Here is a 17,436-nt window from a genome sequence, read left to right on the forward strand (position 1 = left end):
GGAGTGCGGCGCTGCTGTTTAAACACACACACAGGGGAGCCAGGCAGCTAACCATGGTGAATGTAAAGAAACGGAAAGGTCGGGTCGTGATTGACTCCGACTCGGAGGATAGTGCGAGCGATGATAATTTGGATCAGGTAGGAACCCCACTGACGCGAATGTGATCCAAAAACCTCGCTGTTTGCCGATTTCTTGGGCACAAATGTGTCAGGACTGTATGTGTGTGTTGGAGTCCCATGCTAAGTGATGTGGGAAAGCTAGCTGGTTAGCAAGGGCCTGTATGGTGGCGTCGTGCTGCTATTGAGGCAATTACACCTGAATTTAGGATACTTGGAGTGCTTTTTGTTGCGGTCTGCAGTGCGCGCGCATTTCGGCTTTAGTAAAGAAAAGAGCCGCGTGCGTTTAGAACCTTTACTGTTTTATGACGTCACAGCGCCGCGGCTAAACTTCTATTTCGGTTGTAGAAATAAGACGAAACACTAGAGCGGACAGACGCTCATCAAACACTTCCCAGAAACCTGCTCTCTGATTGGTTAGAGGGTCACATGATTCATTGATATAAGAACATGGAGATATATTCATGTAATAAAGTTGTCTGTTTTGTCCAGAGATATCTAACCCAGTGTGATCTATGATGAAACTGCTAAAGACCATTAAGAAACTACTAATTTTAATTTCTTTTAGACAATTAGTTAGGTAAATAATAAATTCATTCATTCATGCATTTTCTTTGAGGCTTAGTCCCTTTATTAATCCAGGGTTGCCACAGCGGAATGAACCGCCAACTTATCCAGCACATGTTTTACGCAGCGGATGCCCTTCCAGCCACAACCCATCTCTGGGAAAGTAAATAATAAGTTAGTGTAGTTATTAGAAGAATGGGTATCACTTTATTTAGTACTTTATGGTCTCTAACTTATTTGTTGAATTTAAGTTACATTGCATCTACATGCTAACTAATTTTTATTAGATTATAAATAGACTGTAAGGTTTGGGTTCGTGTAAGTTGACATGTACTTGCAAAGTTTCTTATAGTCAGTTAAATGTCTGTTGAAGGAGCATATCAACAGATATTAAGCAGACAGTCTACTAATACTCTAATGACAATTAATTAGCATGTAGTTCCAATGCAACTTTTAGTCAACAAAATGTGCAAGAGGGACCATCAAAATAAGGTCTCACCGAAGAATGTCATAACAATGTATTATAGAAGGAAAATTAATAATAATATCTCTATAAGTATTCAGTCTGATTCAAGTTTGGCTGTATAAACATGCAACACATGTTTGTTAACTCACAGGATGGTAACACGTGCAACCACATGTGCTTACAGACATATTTTGCCAAAGAAGCAAAATAAAAGAAGGTTATTGCAGTTTGACAAAGACGAGTTCAGGGTTCACCCGGTCATGGAAAACCTGAAAAGTCATGTAATTTTAACATGGCATTTTCCAGGCCTGGTAAAGTTTTGAAAAAAAAACCCCACAAAGTTTAGGAAAAGTCATGGAAAACAGATATCTGTATACTTGAATATAGGTTATTTACTTCTTTTCTGTCCTTGCCCAATCACATACTCACATTATTAGTGCGGTGTAAGCATGATCTAAATAAATTTTACATAGATATAAATTGAAACTAAACAGATTGTTGCGTGTTTTACGATATGCTGTAATAAATTTGAAAATGCCAGTTTTTCCAATATCGTGCACCCCTACTTCTTATTTTGTACTTTCCATAATACTGCTTAGTTAAATGTATTTAAAATACAAAATCTTTAAAATACCCTGTTAGACGTTCTGTTTGTGTTCTAGTTATGGTTATTAACTTTCATGAACATTTTCAAAGACCCACTAGTGTAAAGGTCTTTTTACTCTTGCAGTTGTTACTGGATAATGGCTTCATTATTTTAAACAGCTTTTTCAGGGTGTAGATGGAAATCAAACTTTTAATATTAGTCTTCATGCATTCAGCTTTTTCTATACCATGTTAATCCCAGTTCTTTTAAAAGAATATATGTTTTTAGGTTTTTCTATCTTTTTAGTTAAAATCATCATAAGTTATCTTAAGGCTTTCTTGGGAGTTTCCTCGGTTCCTTAAGTGGGCCCCACACCCCAGCCACTACCTAACTTTTCCTTTTGGTGTCTCGAACCCCAGTTTTGAAAACCCCTCTGCTCTGGACTGAACATATTAACTTGAACCATGACATGCCCCCTATAGGTAGCACCTCCTAGTGCACTCCTCAAACATCCTGTGCACTTGTTTTCATTCCATCAGTGTTGACAAATTACAGCGCTAGCTATGTAGCAGCCAAACACACCACTCAACAAACACCAACAGCAATCTGATTACTGAAAAACAAGCACTTCCTATCATGCGCAATATGATACACTAAGAAGTTTAAAAGCATTAATTGAACTTAATCACATTGGATCGTATGTAATAACCTAAAAAATTACTTTGACATCTGTCTGTGTATTAAACCCTGTTTAATTTAATATGTAGTGTAAAAAAGTAGATTTTGTTTGCATTTAGCTATACTAAATCCTTCTGTGTTGTGCGTTTTGATACTCTTGGATAAAATTAGCACATTAGCAGATACCTGACAGTAACACTCACAGAACACTATTGGCTTTATTTAAGGGATATGAAAATAGATTTGTTTTTCATATTAGTTGTAAAGTCTTATATTTTCTTCCAGTCTTAACTCACAGGCTCTATGCAGAAGCAGAATTTAGTGAAAGAGGTTTCATTGTGACTGCATATGAGTTTTCCTTTGTTTTTAAATGAACAACAAAGTGAGGCGCTCCTCCTGTTTGTGCAAGTGTAAGGAATTTCACCCAGTGTTTGGGAAAAACACACGAATGATCAAAAATATATGTTTGTTTGTTTTTGCAGGAGCTGCTGTCTCTTGCCAAGAGAAAGCGTGTGGATTCTGATGAACAGGAAGAGCCTGTTAGTAAACCTGCCGCCTCCACTGACTCTGAGACATCAGACAGCGATGATGAGGTATGGATAATTATTATATGCTGGTCTTTTGGATATTCAGTATAATTTCATGTCTAGAAATAGTATTCAGAAAGCTGGAGATTGGAGTGGGTCACACTAAATTGGTCAAATCAGGCTTTCTTCATCTGATATAGTCTTATCACATTAAAATGGCTCAAAGGTGATAAGGCTAAATTACCACCAGTGTTTTATTGCATTTATTATATGCAGTTACTGTAAACAATTGTTGCATGGTTTTTTCTGTTCTTGTAGTCCGGACGAAAACATGGATAAATATTTAGTCCTGGTTCACTTATTTTTCACACTACCATTTTTAAGACCAAACCTAAAGCTACAAGTAAAGATTAAAAAATTGCTTTACTGACATATATTTCACAGCAGAACTTAACAAACATCCTATGGGCTATGATGGCCTAAATGCACTAATATTATGTTTGTAGTTGTGATGATATTTTTATCAGTTGAAAACCCCAAAAAACAAAGAAGTCAATAAAGGCTTCAGTATACTTCAAATAAAGTTCTTTTTTGAACTGCGTTTGAGGGGAAAAAGAGTTTTGAAAAGGCTGAGTGATGGGATGCTGTTTTTGAAGCTTCAGACACCCCCTCGCTGCAGGAGGCAGGGTTTTGTACTGCAATAATGGTGGCTGAGTCTGAGAGAGAGAAGAATAGTTTTATAAATATCTGACAAACAGCCTTCTCTGTGAGAAATGCCACTACGGCTCATGGACAGACGCCGAATGTAACAATGTTTAGAACTTTATCAGATGTGGTGTAATTCAGTTATGCTTTTCAACTGGTGTATGAAACCCTCTGTCTTTTCTGCGAGTGATAGTACAGGTGTGGATACATCTGCACCAGCTCTGCTACTCCACCCTCCAGTGCATTCATGTGGCTATATTTGTGTTTTTGTGCTGGATATTTTTCTCTTGCCTCATTCTGAAGTCTGTGGATACGAAGCACATCTAGGGGCTGATTTATACTTCTGTGTCAAGTGTACGCGTATGCTCCAGCGCAGCCTTCGAGCAGGCGCATTTCTCTCGCCGTGGCTGAGGCCGACGATGATGTGCACCTCTCAAAAAATTTAACTACACGTTGCAACGATGCGTAGCGCAAGCTCTGTGATTGGTCGGCTTGGTAGTTGTGGATAGTGTGTGTGGGACTGAAAGTTGCGCGAACCCGTTGGAGCAAGTGTTTACAAGTGTTGTGTCCCGTGCAGTAGCTCTAGATGGAAAATGTTGTTTTGTGTTTAATATTGTTGCACGTCTGCCTGTTCCGCCTTGAAATGAGTGAGTTTTAACTACTTGTACATTAAGGTAGCGTTCAGAAAAAACGAAACACCCGCAAAGAAGCATAACACAGAGGAACATAAACACCTACTGCCAGCTAGCATTTCGGAAGTGTTACTGCAGAACAACACAAACAACACACAGAAGTTAAAATGCATGGCAACGTGTAAGGCAGGCACCGCGGGTCACACCGATCACTCAACACAGAAGTATAAATCCACCTTTAAGAAGGTGGAGTTCCTGGACACACCTACCAATTGTATTGTCCTCATGGGCAAATGGCAGTTCAGAGGTTTTTAGGACCAAAACAAACTCCCCCAAAAAGCTTACTTTGGTGGGCTGTCTCGAACTGCCAAAATGAATGGATGAAGAACTTCATTTTGGCTGGATTTTGTTCTAGATAACAACATCATTTTAGTTCCTTTTTTTTTTTTTCAATTTTGTCTGAGGTATACCAGTACCTTTAGTAGTGCCATGGATTTTTCAAATATGAGCACAAATGAAAATCTGCAAGAAGGCCCAATCCCAATTCTATTTTTCTACCAATACCCCTTTCCCTTGACCCTTAAAACAGAGTGTGAAGGGCTTAAAAATTTACCCCTAAGAAATGGGACAGCACTACAGCACCTGCACACGTCATCATATGTCATCGCGATCTTTTGCTTCATATGAAATCAGATGATCGCGACTGCTGTAATTATTTTATCGTATATTATGTTATCATAACGATCTAATGTGGCAATAAGTTCATAATTATACTGTGCATTTACATAGTGGCCTATATTCATCCATAAAAACACACAAAAACAACACTAACGTTATAGCAGACACTGTAAAAAGCTTGTTCTAAGCCACTAGACGTTTCTGACAGGTTATTCGAGTGTCATCGAGAGACAGAATGTTGTGAGACTGCTGTACAAGTGTTATTATTGATTATAAATAGGGAAATTTAGCAGTTTTTTTTTTTTTTTTTAAATATGGGTAAAACACAAACGCTGTTATGAATGAATTAAAACATGTGCTTGGTTGTTGTAAAAATTTGTAATGAGAAATAATAGAAATTTGTAGATCTCCTTACTTCTGGTTGCAGCTATCCTGCTGTTGTGGCTGGTGTATTCTGGGAAATTTTCTTACTTCTTGGTTTCGAGTGTGGTCCTGAAAAATCTCAGTCCGAAGGGCTATCTACCCCTTCCCCTTAAGCCTGGTTTATACTTCTGCGTCAAGTGGTCGGCGTGACCCATGGCGCATGCAATGCGCGTAGCCATGCATTTATACTTCTGCGCGCTGTTTCTGTTGCTCTGTAATAACACTTGTGAAACGCTAGCTGGCAGTAGGTGTTAATGTTCCTCTGTGTCGAGTTTCTTCATTGCTGTTTTGTTTTTTTCGGAACACTTCCTTAATGTACAAGTGGCTCAAACTCGCTCATTTCGTGGCTGGGATCGGCGGACGTGCAACAACTTTATTCAGGTAAACACAAAGCAACAGTCTCCATCCAGAGCTCCTTCATAGGACTTGTAAACACTCGCTGCATCGGACTTGCGCAGCTCTCACCTCCGCCCACACTCGTCAGCGCTACCAAGCCGACCAATCACAGAGCTCCAACGCGTCAACGTCTCCGACGGCCACGGCGAGGACTATGCTTAACGCAGAAGTATAAATCAGCCTTTAGCCCCACACCTTCAAGCTAAAGAGAATTGGGAAATGGGTGGAAACGGTGGAATGGGACGAGCTAAGGGGTAGAATTGGGATTGGGCCTTTATCCCTTTAAAATACTTCCTTAATAGACATCCTAATACAGATAACTATCTAACAAAAGTGATAACTTTCGAAGTCGTTGTCTAGTTTGTAGTTTGGAGGTTTACCAAGACCTGTCTTTTCAGAGGTCTTGGTCCAATTTCTTTGGTGCGCACTAGGAGAGGCAGCGTTTGCACTTATTCAGATGATCCCCACTAACAGCAAATCTGGCTGTGTATGCCAAGTGCATATTACTCTCCCAGTAGTTTGCCTGCTGATAGTTTAATCACAATATCTGCATAATAATAGAATATGTATCTTCTAGTGTGACAACCACATTTTTTTGTTATTTTTAGAAGTAGTTTTGACCACATAGTTTTCACATAATTGTGTTAAGCATGCTAGTGAGTTTGAGGACAATAATGGATCAAATGGGTTCTTATTAAGAATTATTTATTTTTATTAGAATTAATTATTTAGTTTATTTACTAAACTAGTGGTAACTAATGCCTTCTATTTTATTTATTTACTTACTATTGAATTCTTGAAATGACAGTTGTAATTTTAGCTCTCATTTCAGTAGTCAAATATACAGTGATATCTACGATGCTGAATTATTCCTGATCCAATGGTGGTGTATGTCTGACTGTATGAGCGCAGTGTGTGGTGTTATAGAACATCCCCCAAATCCACGTACAACTTTATCTTATCGATGTGTTCTGTTGATTTGTTAGTGGACTGTTGGAGGCACTAAAACCAAAAAGAAGGGGAAACCGAGCAAAGGGCCTGAAAAGAAGAACACAGTCAAGAAAAGAAAGGGCAAAGCGGCTTCATCCGGCAGCTCAAATGGAGACAGTTCGGGAGAGAGTTCAGCTCCAGAAGAAGGTAAGGCATTGGTTTAGAGTCTGTACCAAACGAGTACAGCAATAGAACTGGAAAAATCAACAAAAGATGAAGTGACTTCAATTTGTTTCTCCCTTATTTACTTTATTTAAGGTGAAGTGTCAGACTCTGATAGTAACAGCTCATCCTCCAGCTCGGATTCTGACTCTTCATCTGAGGATGAGGTTTTCCGGGACGGTTATGGAGATGATCTAATGGGAGATGAGGAGGACCGGGCACGTTTGGAGCAGATGACGGAAAAGGAGAGAGAACAGGAGCTGTTCAACCGTATAGAGAAGAGAGAAGTCCTCAAGAGGAGGTAAAAGGAGTTTTAAAGTTAATTTCTGAATAAAAGTTTAAAATTTTTGATTGTTTTCATACATGCAAGAGAAGGTGGAACTGTAAATTTACCCTTAATCACACAAATCTACAAAAGTTATAGCATATTAAATTTACAATATGTTAGCTAATGTTAGACATTAGAGACCAAAAATAAATTGTAATAGTTTTATACTACTTGTACTGTGCAGAAATAATGAAGGCCAAAGAAAAGCACAAAGAAATTGTGCTTAAACATGCATTTCTCTTTAAAGATTTGAAATTAAGCAAAAATTGAAGACGGCAAAGAAGAAGGAAAAGGAAGAGAAGAAGAAGAAACAAGAGGAGGAGCAGGAAAAGAGAAAACAGTCTCAGGTCCCCGACACTCAGGTGGTAAGTGGACCACAGCCAAAATCACCTTTCTTATAGCAACACAAACAGGGTCTCACACTCGTGTTTTCTCACTGTGTTCATGCAGGTGATGTCCCATAACAAAGAGAGACGGATAAAGAGAGATGAGAAGCTGGACAAGAAATCACAGGCTATGGAAGAGCTGAAAGCAGAACGAGAGAAGAGGAAAAACAGAACTGGTAGCTTTCTTAATAATTTTAAGAAAATTAATCATTAAAAATGCAAAATAACCACATTTACTTGATGCTAACTGGACATAATGTTTACAGCTAGTGTTGCCAGTATCTGATCTATAATCCTTGACATTTCAGCTGAGCTTCTTGCCAAAAGGCAGCCACTAAAGACAAGCGAGGTCTACTCAGATGATGAAGAGGAGGAGGAAGATGACGATGACAAGTCTTCAGTAAAGAGTGACCGAAGCTCAAGGTCTTCATCGTTTGATGAAGAGGAGGAGTGAGTATTAGACCATCCACTATCTTTGTTAATAATATACTTAAAGATGCACAGAACCACTGAAAACTTTGATTGGTAGGATTTTTAAAAATGTGTCACCAGCACTGCAGTTAAGTAATACTGAAAAATCAGTAATTCTGTGAAATATGTTTTCTGTTTTGACATTTTAGAATGTGGCTTATACCTGTGGTGACAAAACAGAATTTTCAGCATATTATCAATATAGAAAACAGCTTTTTTTTTTTTTTTAAAACAAATATTTTTAAAATAAATTTTAATAATAAAAAGTAATTTTAAAGCACTATGCATGTCTTCACTGTCTCTTTTGGTTCATTTAAAGCATCCTTTCTCAATGCAGCATTTAAAAAATGCATATATCAGTGTTCCCGTCTAAGTACTTGAAAGTACTTGAATTTCAGACATATGGAGATATTCAGACATGGAAATTCTTAAATTGAAAAATGAAATCTCCAAATTAAATTAGCAGCATAACTATTTTCTCTATTAATACAATACAATATTTATTTATAAAACACATTTAAAAACATCCAAAGTTGACCAAAGTGTTGAACATAGTACTAAAGACAGAGAAGAAAGCAGAAAATAAAAGAAGCATTTATATTCTTTATATTCATATATTTATATTCATTTATATATAAAGAGTGATCAATGAGTATTAAAAGAGAGAGAACATGGATAGGTCAGTAAAACGGACTTAAACACAGAAATGGAGGGGGAGATTCTAATGTGAGTTTGTAGATTGTTCTAGAGTTTAGGACCAGCAACAGCAAACGCTCGATCACCTCATTTTTTAAGGTGTATTCTGGGCACAGTGAGTAAATTAAGATCATAACATCTCAATGATCGAGAGAGTGTATACGGACAGAGCAAATCTGTAAGGTACTGAGGTGCAAAATTATTGACTGCTTTATAAACAAATAATACATTTTAAAATCAATTCTGTATTTAATGGGTAACCAGTTAGGTGCAGCTATAATAGGAGTTACGACTCATGCTTGCGGGTGCCAGAGAGTAGTCTAGCAGCCGCATTTTGTACCAGCTGCAAACGAGATAGAGAAGACTGAGAAATACCAAAATAGAGAGAGTTGCAGTAATCCAGATGTGTTATTATGAAGGCATGAATCAAATTTCTCTGGGATAAAAATGGCATGACTTTAAGCAGGATTTTATGACAGTACTGATTTGTTTGTCAAATTTTATCTTTTCATCAAACACAACACCAAGATTTCTTGCACACTGGGTAATATGTGGGGCCAAAGATCCCACATTGACATTTAACAGAGGATTTTCTTTGTGCCCATATAAAATTACTTCAAATTTTAAAATTATTGATGATATGCTGAAAATTCTGTTTTGTCATGACCAGTATTAGCCACGTTCTAAAATGTCAAAACAGAAAACATTATTTCACAAAGTGACAGAGTTTTAAGTATTTCTTAAATGCAGCTTTGGTGACAATTTTTAAAAATCCCATCAATCCCAAACTTAAATTAAAAATCTTAGTTTTAAATCATTAACACTGACAAAAACATTTTATCTATATTTCAGAAACCACATTTGAATATTGCCAGAATTTAATTCAACAAAATATTATCAAAGTTCATAATTGATTTCGTAAGCATAAATCAAGCAAACAAACAAAAAAAAACAACATGTCTGTGCATCTGTAGTAAGCTTGCTTATCAACCATCCATCTGTATTTCAGGAAAGAGGAGGCTCCACCCAAGTCCCAGCCAGTCTCATTACCAGATGAGCTGAATCGGATCCGGTTGTCCCGGCATAAGCTGGAGCGCTGGTGTCACATGCCATTCTTTGCCAAAACAGTTACTGGGTGTTTTGTTCGAATTGGCATTGGGAACAGCAGCAACAAGCCCGTTTATCGGGTCAGTAAATATCACGCATCACATTAGAAACATCAATACCACTAACAACAGCAACATAAAAAATAAATGGCAAATAAATAACATGCAAAATACACAAATAAACCTGAACGAGTTCTGAAATGCAATTCAACAGGTGGCTGAAATCATTGATGTAGTGGAGACAGCTAAAATCTATCAGCTGGGATCCACACGGACAAACAAAGGCCTTCAGCTCCGGTGTGTATGCTCAAGAGATCTGATTTTATCTACATTCATCTCTTTGTCGTTCGCAATTTGTGTAATATGTTTTGCATGTTTGCAGACATGGAAATGACACACGAGTCTTCAGACTTGAGTTTGTGTCCAATCAGGAGTTCACTGAAAGCGAATTCATGAAATGGAAAGAGGCGGTAAGTTTTGTAATGTAGTTATGAACATTTTCTTCTCTTTTGTGTTTATTTACTGTATTCTTTTGGCAACTAAATTTGAATAGGGGTTGAATTGTTAGGTTAACTGTAGTATTAATTTTACACTGTTGCTTTATGGAATATGCATATCCAATAATAACCTTGTTGCTGCCCCTTAGATGATGATAGCAGGAATGCAGCTTCCTACTCTGGATGAGATCAACAAAAAAGAGCAATCCATCAAGGAGGCAGTCAACTACAAATTCAATGACAAAGATATTGAGGATGTGCGTTCATTCCCTTTCCTAAATACAGGTTATTGTGATAGATGATAGCTTTTATCCAATGAGAATTATTAACAATATTTTTTTATATATATTTTTTTAATAGATTGTCAAAGAGAAAGACAGATTCCGAAAGGCGCCACCAAACTACGCCATGAAGAAAACGCAACTTCTTAAAGAGAAGGTTTGTAATGTCTCTGATGTATCACAAGTAAATATGGCCTTTTATGTTTGTGTTCTCATGCTGATCGCCTTATGTGTGCAGGCCATGGCTGAGGAGAGCGGGGATGGAGACAAAGTGAAAACACTTCAAGATCAGTTGAATGAGCTGGAGGAGAGAGCAGAAGCACTTGACAGACAGAGAACCAAAAACATCTCTGCCATCAGGTCAGAAATTCTTCTTATTATAAGGGTTAAATACACTGTTGGAGTCATAATTATTAGCCCCCTTTGGAATTTTTTCCTTTTTTAAATATTTCCCAAATAATGTTTAACAGAGCAAGGAAATTTTCACAGTATGTCTGATAATGTTTTTTCTTCTGGAGAAAGTCTTGTTTGTTTTATTTTGGCTAGAATAAAAGCAGTTTAGAAACCATTTTATGGTCAAAATTATTAGCCCCTTTAAGCTATTTTTTTTCCCTAGATAGTCTACTGAACAAACCATCGTTATACAATAACTTGCCTAAATACCCTAACCTGCCTAGTTAACCTAATTAACCTACGTAACTAGTTTAAATGTCACTTTAAGCTGTATAGAAGTGTCTTGAAAATGTCATCATGGCAAAGATAAAATAAATCAGTTATTAAAAATGAGTTATTAAAACTATTATGATTAGAAATGGGTTGAAAAAAATCTTCTCTCTGTTAATCAAAAATTGGGGGAAAAATAAACAGGGGGGCTAATAATTCAGGGCGGGCTAATAATTCTGACTTCAACTTAGTATGCATTTGCAGGGTCTTAAAGTCTTAAAATGTTGTACATTTCAAAAACAAAAGCTTAGGCCTTAAAAAGTGTTAAATTCACTGAAGTGATCCAATGCATTAAATCATTTTAAACGGGTCCTAATTTTCCTATGTCCATGTAAAGCTACACAATAGGGTCAACTCCCATCCAATTACTAACAATACATCAGAGTAAAACTTTTATTTATATTCATAGTAAAACTTTTAAATACTTTTACTCTATTTCCCAGTATATATTTTAATTATCTTACATCCTTGCATTTCTAATCTAGTGATTTTTCAACTAATTACACTGTATTGTCCCATTAGGTGGACTGAAAAAAAAAACACAGGTGGATTTAGCTGGTTTTGACGCAAAAGAAAATCTACCTTGTTAAAAACCAAAGAATTGTCTAAAGTGACATTTTTGAATAAAAAAAGTTATTATATTTACTAACTAATAACCTTATCATTACCCATTAAATGAAACTTCTGGACCTTATTATAGGAGCCTGATAGAAAATGCTCATTTACAAAAAAGAGGTCTGATGGATTTAGAGGGTTTTGTATCTGAACTTTTCATATATAGATATGGATAGAAATAAGTATAGTGTGTATGTATGTCACTTTTGATCAAATAAATGCATGTTTACGGAGTCAAAGTGTAATTTTCTTTCGAATAAATGTCTTATCGACACCAGAATTTTGAACATTAGTGTCTCTTTTCATCATAATAATTTTTTAATTGAATTTTTTTTAGCTATATCAACCAGAGGAATCGGAGCTGGAACATTGTAGAGTCTGAGAAGGCATTGGTGGTAGGTTTTCTGCATGCTTTTTAGTTATAAGTTTAACTGTCCAAAAAAAAAACATTCTGAAATCTAAAATAACTTGGTTGGGTTTCAGGCGGAGGGTCAGAACTCAAAGAACCAGCAGATGGACCCCTTCACCAGACGGCAGTGTAAACCAACTATGGTGTCTAATGTGAGGCATCTTTCTGTCAGCAGTTTGTTTTTATGCACATCCTTTTATTCTGTCATTTAAAAAAATATTTTGGCTTTTCTTTCTCAGGCAAGAGATCCCTCGGTCCATGCCGCTATTTTAGCTCATCTAAACCAGAAATACGGTTCAGGCTCAGGCGCAGGCCAAGACAACAGCCAGCAGGCCAATAAACAGGTAACGCATACAAACAAAAACAAGCCCACATCAATATAAGATACTATCCCATAATTCACTTGTGTTTATCTTGTATTCAGTTGGGCCAGGCTAGCCAGAAAGACAAAGACGTTACAAAGCCGACCAGCGACCTCTCAGAGGACCTTTTCAAAGTTCATGACTTTGATGTCAAGATTGACTTACAGGTTCCTAATGCTGGTAAGTGTATCTCAAGTCTAATAATTATATCACTGATCCAGCAAGAGAGCACTGCAAAGCAATGTTGGTGTTGGTATTATTATTTCTATTGACCAAAAAGTTATTAAGATGTCACACTGAGTTGATCAAATTTCTCAAGTATGTACATTTAAAGGATTATTTCATCCAAATTATGTTATTTACTCACCTTCATGTCGTTCAAATCCCATGAGACCTTTGTTTACCTTCTGAACACAGTTTAAAGGTGCTGTTTGTAAGTTTTTGACTCTTCTAAAGCATAAAAATACCATAACATGTTTGCAGATATTTAAGAAACATGCTGAGTGATCAATCTTGTTTATCTGAAAATGTGAGTTAGTGCCAGAATGGCTGTCTTTGTTTTGGTTCTTTTAACCCACCCACTGCCAGTTCAGCCAATTTTATTTCAGCAACCCTGGTTGCCTTGATGGAAAACTGCGTATTTAATTCATTCAGTCAGAAAGGCTCTCAAAGCATGCGACCTTGACCGAAATGTGACCTCAGATGGACATTATCAGACTCTGAAATGAGACGCAGATTCAGAGTTCCACATGAGGTTATTAATTAGCAAATGATATAAACGTTACGAATGTAAACACTAGGTGAGCAGGTTACATTGTAACCCCATGTCCTAACAACACGCTACATGCAGGATTGACAGTGATAAGCAATTGCACCAGACGAAACACAACAAAAATTTAAATACAGCCATTCAGAAGCACAGAATATGCACTCACTCATGAAATGGTTTATAATGTAATTAATACATATTAAACCTCTTTTACATTATTAAATGTAGATGCTGAATCACTGATATGTGTTGGCTTGAACTGAGTCACAGTTCTGAAGTTTCAAACGGTTTATTTTATTTTTAAGATCTAAGGTGAACTATCTGCTGCTGCTTTCAGTATATGGCAAGAAATGTCACATAAAATGGCATTCAAACTCGCATTATTAGCATTTAACACTGAATAAAGCACATGAGGTGTACCTGAGATGATCGTTTTCACTTGTGAGAAATAGATGCCGTTTCTAAAATGGAAATTTCAGGTGTTGGTTAGGGCAAAACCTCTAGGACAAAAATATTTCTTCAGAGGAGGAGCCGAGTGAAAATTTGTTTTGATCCAGGAGTGCAATATCTAGTTCAACCACTGGGTGTCAAACTTGCACACAGCACTTTTAAGATATTTTCGATTAAATCTGAGAGCTCTTTCATCCTCCAGAGACAGGCAGAGTCCTGAGATGTTTAAAGTCTGAAAAAAATGTAAAACATCAAATCATTCCATGTGACTTCATATTTAATCATACGAAGCTCCAAGAACACTTTTGTGCTGCAAAAAAACTATAAAAAGACTGTTTGCCGATGTCTCTGGCATCAGGTCAGGGAGATTACTACGAGCAATGTGATGCTTGTGGTCATACTGCATGTAGGAAATGCTCACCCTGACAACCTGATGCAGGAGATGTTGGTAAAAAAAAAAATACGTTTTTAAATTTTTTTTTTTGCTGCACGTGTTCTTGGAGCTTTGTATGATTACTATTGAACCACTGAATTCACATGGACTGTTTAGACTGTTTCTGTTGTTGTTTTTTTGGACTTTGAAAATCTCAGCTCCATTTCTATAAGGGATCTTGGAGCTTTCAGATTTCCTCTAAAATATCTCTAAAAAACTCTTTCCCTGCCATTTGAGGAGATTTTGTGTGGGTGTGTGCACACACGCATGCGCGCGCACACACACACACACACTTGTATTATATGCTATTGTAATATATACTATACTATATATCCTAAAAATTTACTACTTTTAGAAAATGCATTTTCTTCTGCATTTTTGTCACATACGTGGCATTTTTGATTAAACCTACCTGCATTCAAGTGAAGATAAAACATGAGCACTTTTTTTTTTCTTTGTTTTGATATATACTCGTATATTCTTAGCAGGAAATGTTCAGAGGGCTATCAAATTTAGGTGAAAGTCATCAAAAATGCTGGCAGGGGTTGGACACTTTAGTAAAAAAACACTAGCAGGGAAGAGTTAATTTATATAAATGAACAAGATGAATAAAGGTCTCTGAAGATTGGAATGACATCAAGGCAGACATCCCAAGTCTCCAGGAAGTTCCAGGAGTCTCCTGTATATTGATTGTGGCTCCCTGATGCCCGCGAATTGAATAAAATATCCCAGAATCTCGACCAAGTGAGCAAAAGTGTGCACGCGAGACATCAATGTCTGCATCGTGAGTATTTATATTGCACATACCAGAATGCGTGCACATGATGGAGTGTATGTGAGAGTGAGATGAGACCGCACGTGCTCAAGGAACTGTGTGTGTGTGCTTGCTCTTGCTTTTACTAGACATTACGCAGAAAAATAAGCCAATCAGATTTCAGTGTGAGGAGACTTTATTTTATCGGGGACCTAAACTAAGTTCAGTGCAGCCTAAGAAATCATCATGGTGGAGAATTTGTTTTTGTTGTATGTGTATTTATGTGAAAAGAAAGATAGAAAAGACATGAAAGCAGGCTTTTTGTTTCAGCTACATCCAATAAACATGTGCATAACTGTATTCTATTCATGCAGAATTCATGTGTTCATGTGAAATTCTTTCTAATTAGTTAATAAAAAAAATCTCCCATGAAATGAGTTTGTTGCAGGTTGGGATGTCTGTTAAGGTGATGTAAATAACAACGTAACTTTCATTTTAGGGTGAACTAATTCTTTAAAAATGCTTTGATACCTTGTTTTCTAGAGGGAGATTCTATGATATGATCATGTTAAATTTGCCATTTTTCCCCTTTGATCATCTACAGAAGCAAAATCTCTGGCAGTGAGTTCAAATGCATTGCCTGTTAAAGACGGAGCGCCACGCCGATCTCTCAATCTGGAGGACTACAAGAAGAGACGAGGACTCATCTGACCGATGTTTCTATCCTCCCTTGCATGAGTGGATACCTGTGCTGAGGCTGTGATGCTGTGGCCACCCCTGTGTGTGTGTGTGTGCGTCTGCGTGTGTGTGAGAGAACGTGTGTGTGTGTGTGCGTCTGCGTGTGTGTGAGAGAACGTGTGTGTGTGCGTGTGTATGTGAGAGAGAGAAGGAAAGAGACAGTGTGTATGATAAAGAGAAAGAGTAAGTGCTTACCTTTAAGACTGAGAGACTGTGTGAGTGTGTGCGTTTCACCTGTTTGTAAGAGGAAATATTCATGAATAATGAGAACTTTCAGGTCTTTTCCTGCAAAGGCTCACCTTTTTTTGAGAGCTGAAAAGTCCTCTGCGTTATTTACAGCGTGTGCTGTCTTGAGAACAGAAATGCATCACCTCTGATTCTCCTTTTCATACCAATGTATGCAGCATATTTTCCTCCCTCTCAGACCCTCACAGAAACCACCCTTTTATATCCAAGCTTGTGAATGACTATCTCAAAGGACACTATTAAAAAAAAGACGACACAAATCTTGGGTTATTTTTTCTGGAAAGTTATTAGTTGTCAATATTGATGATTGGGTCTGCCTCGCTTTCTCGTTCCTCTTCAAGAAGCTCTGAGTTTTCAAATGAAACGAAAATCATTTTTTCCTCTCCCACACCCGTGTGTAACTCTGCTTGCTGGTCTAGAGGCAGAGGGCTCGACCAATCAGAGGGGGAGTCTGACAATGACATCACACTCCCTAAAGATAAACGTTTGTTTTCACGTAAGACAATGATTGACTAAACGTGGCTGCCATGTTCAAGAAAACAATGAGAATCGATGTATGTTTTTGTTTTTACTGCTCTTTTTCTTCCATATCCCTCTGTCTCACTCAGAGCTGATGTAAGTGTTATTGATCATTAATTATTGATGAAGTCTTTTAGTCAGTTCTGTATCGTTGTGGCATGCCTTGTAAATAAGCGATCTTGAGTGAGTGCGGCTGAGTAAAGGAGGAACTTTTCATAATCGCTGTGTTTGTGTGGTTACTATTCTGAAAGCTCTTTAGTTGTACGTAATAACATTATATATGCATTTTATTACAGTTTTGGGACTATTTGTGTTTTTTAAAGTACCTTTTGAGCTTACACAATTTTTAAAATAATTTGACATACTACTTCTATAAAAAATTCTCACATTTGTACTGTTGTCCAATAGAAACGTCTATTAGTCATTGAGTGTTTTGAGGATTTTTTGAATGTTCTGTTTTGGTTGTGGGAAAAGGGATTTAAATGTGACGATATCCAGTTTGCTTCATGTTATTAGGACATTCTTTTTTCTTAATTTTCCTGCAGCATTCCCTTTACCCGTATTTTATTACCAATTCAATATTTAGGACATTTAAAATATCTCAACATTTAAAAAATAAATGGACAATCTTATAATGTTCCACCTCATATTAATAACAAAAACTATATTGTAAGCATGTTTTCTATTAAAATGTTTGCTTTCTTTTGGGCAGAGATGCCCAAACTAG

The 17,436-nt window shown here is 37.0% G+C and overlaps 1 protein-coding gene across 1 annotated transcript; it reads left to right on the forward strand.

Annotated features, from left to right (window-relative positions):
- The first annotated feature begins 5 nt into the window (after positions 1–5).
- Positions 6–16,928, forward strand: rtf1 (RTF1 homolog, Paf1/RNA polymerase II complex component). Its single transcript, XM_056470262.1, has 18 exons — positions 6–137; positions 2,896–3,006; positions 6,761–6,911; positions 7,023–7,227; positions 7,502–7,619; positions 7,705–7,816; positions 7,949–8,090; positions 9,817–9,994; positions 10,128–10,210; positions 10,296–10,383; positions 10,560–10,667; positions 10,771–10,848; positions 10,930–11,051; positions 12,367–12,424; positions 12,513–12,590; positions 12,678–12,782; positions 12,863–12,980; positions 15,811–16,928. The coding sequence occupies exons 1-18, from the start codon at positions 54–56 to the stop codon at positions 15,915–15,917; spliced, it is 2,046 nt and encodes a 681-aa protein (XP_056326237.1). The 5' UTR covers positions 6–53; the 3' UTR covers positions 15,918–16,928.
- The last annotated feature ends 508 nt before the right edge of the window (positions 16,929–17,436 follow it).

The sequence above is a fragment of the Danio aesculapii genome, chromosome 13 (assembly GCF_903798145.1).
Source record: "Danio aesculapii chromosome 13, fDanAes4.1, whole genome shotgun sequence".
Classification (NCBI taxonomy): Eukaryota; Metazoa; Chordata; class Actinopteri; order Cypriniformes; family Danionidae; genus Danio; species Danio aesculapii.

Excerpts from the sequence above, each read along its gene's own strand:
- rtf1 (XM_056470262.1), top strand. The coding sequence starts at position 54 with ATGGTGAATGTAAAGAAACGGAAAGGTCGGGTCGTGATTGACTCCGAC. Across the intron at positions 11,052-12,366 it reads AAAAACATCTCTGCCATCAG|CTATATCAACCAGAGGAATC; the intron begins GTCAGAAATTCT and ends AATTTTTTTTAG. Across the intron at positions 12,425-12,512 it reads AGTCTGAGAAGGCATTGGTG|GCGGAGGGTCAGAACTCAAA; the intron begins GTAGGTTTTCTG and ends GTTGGGTTTCAG.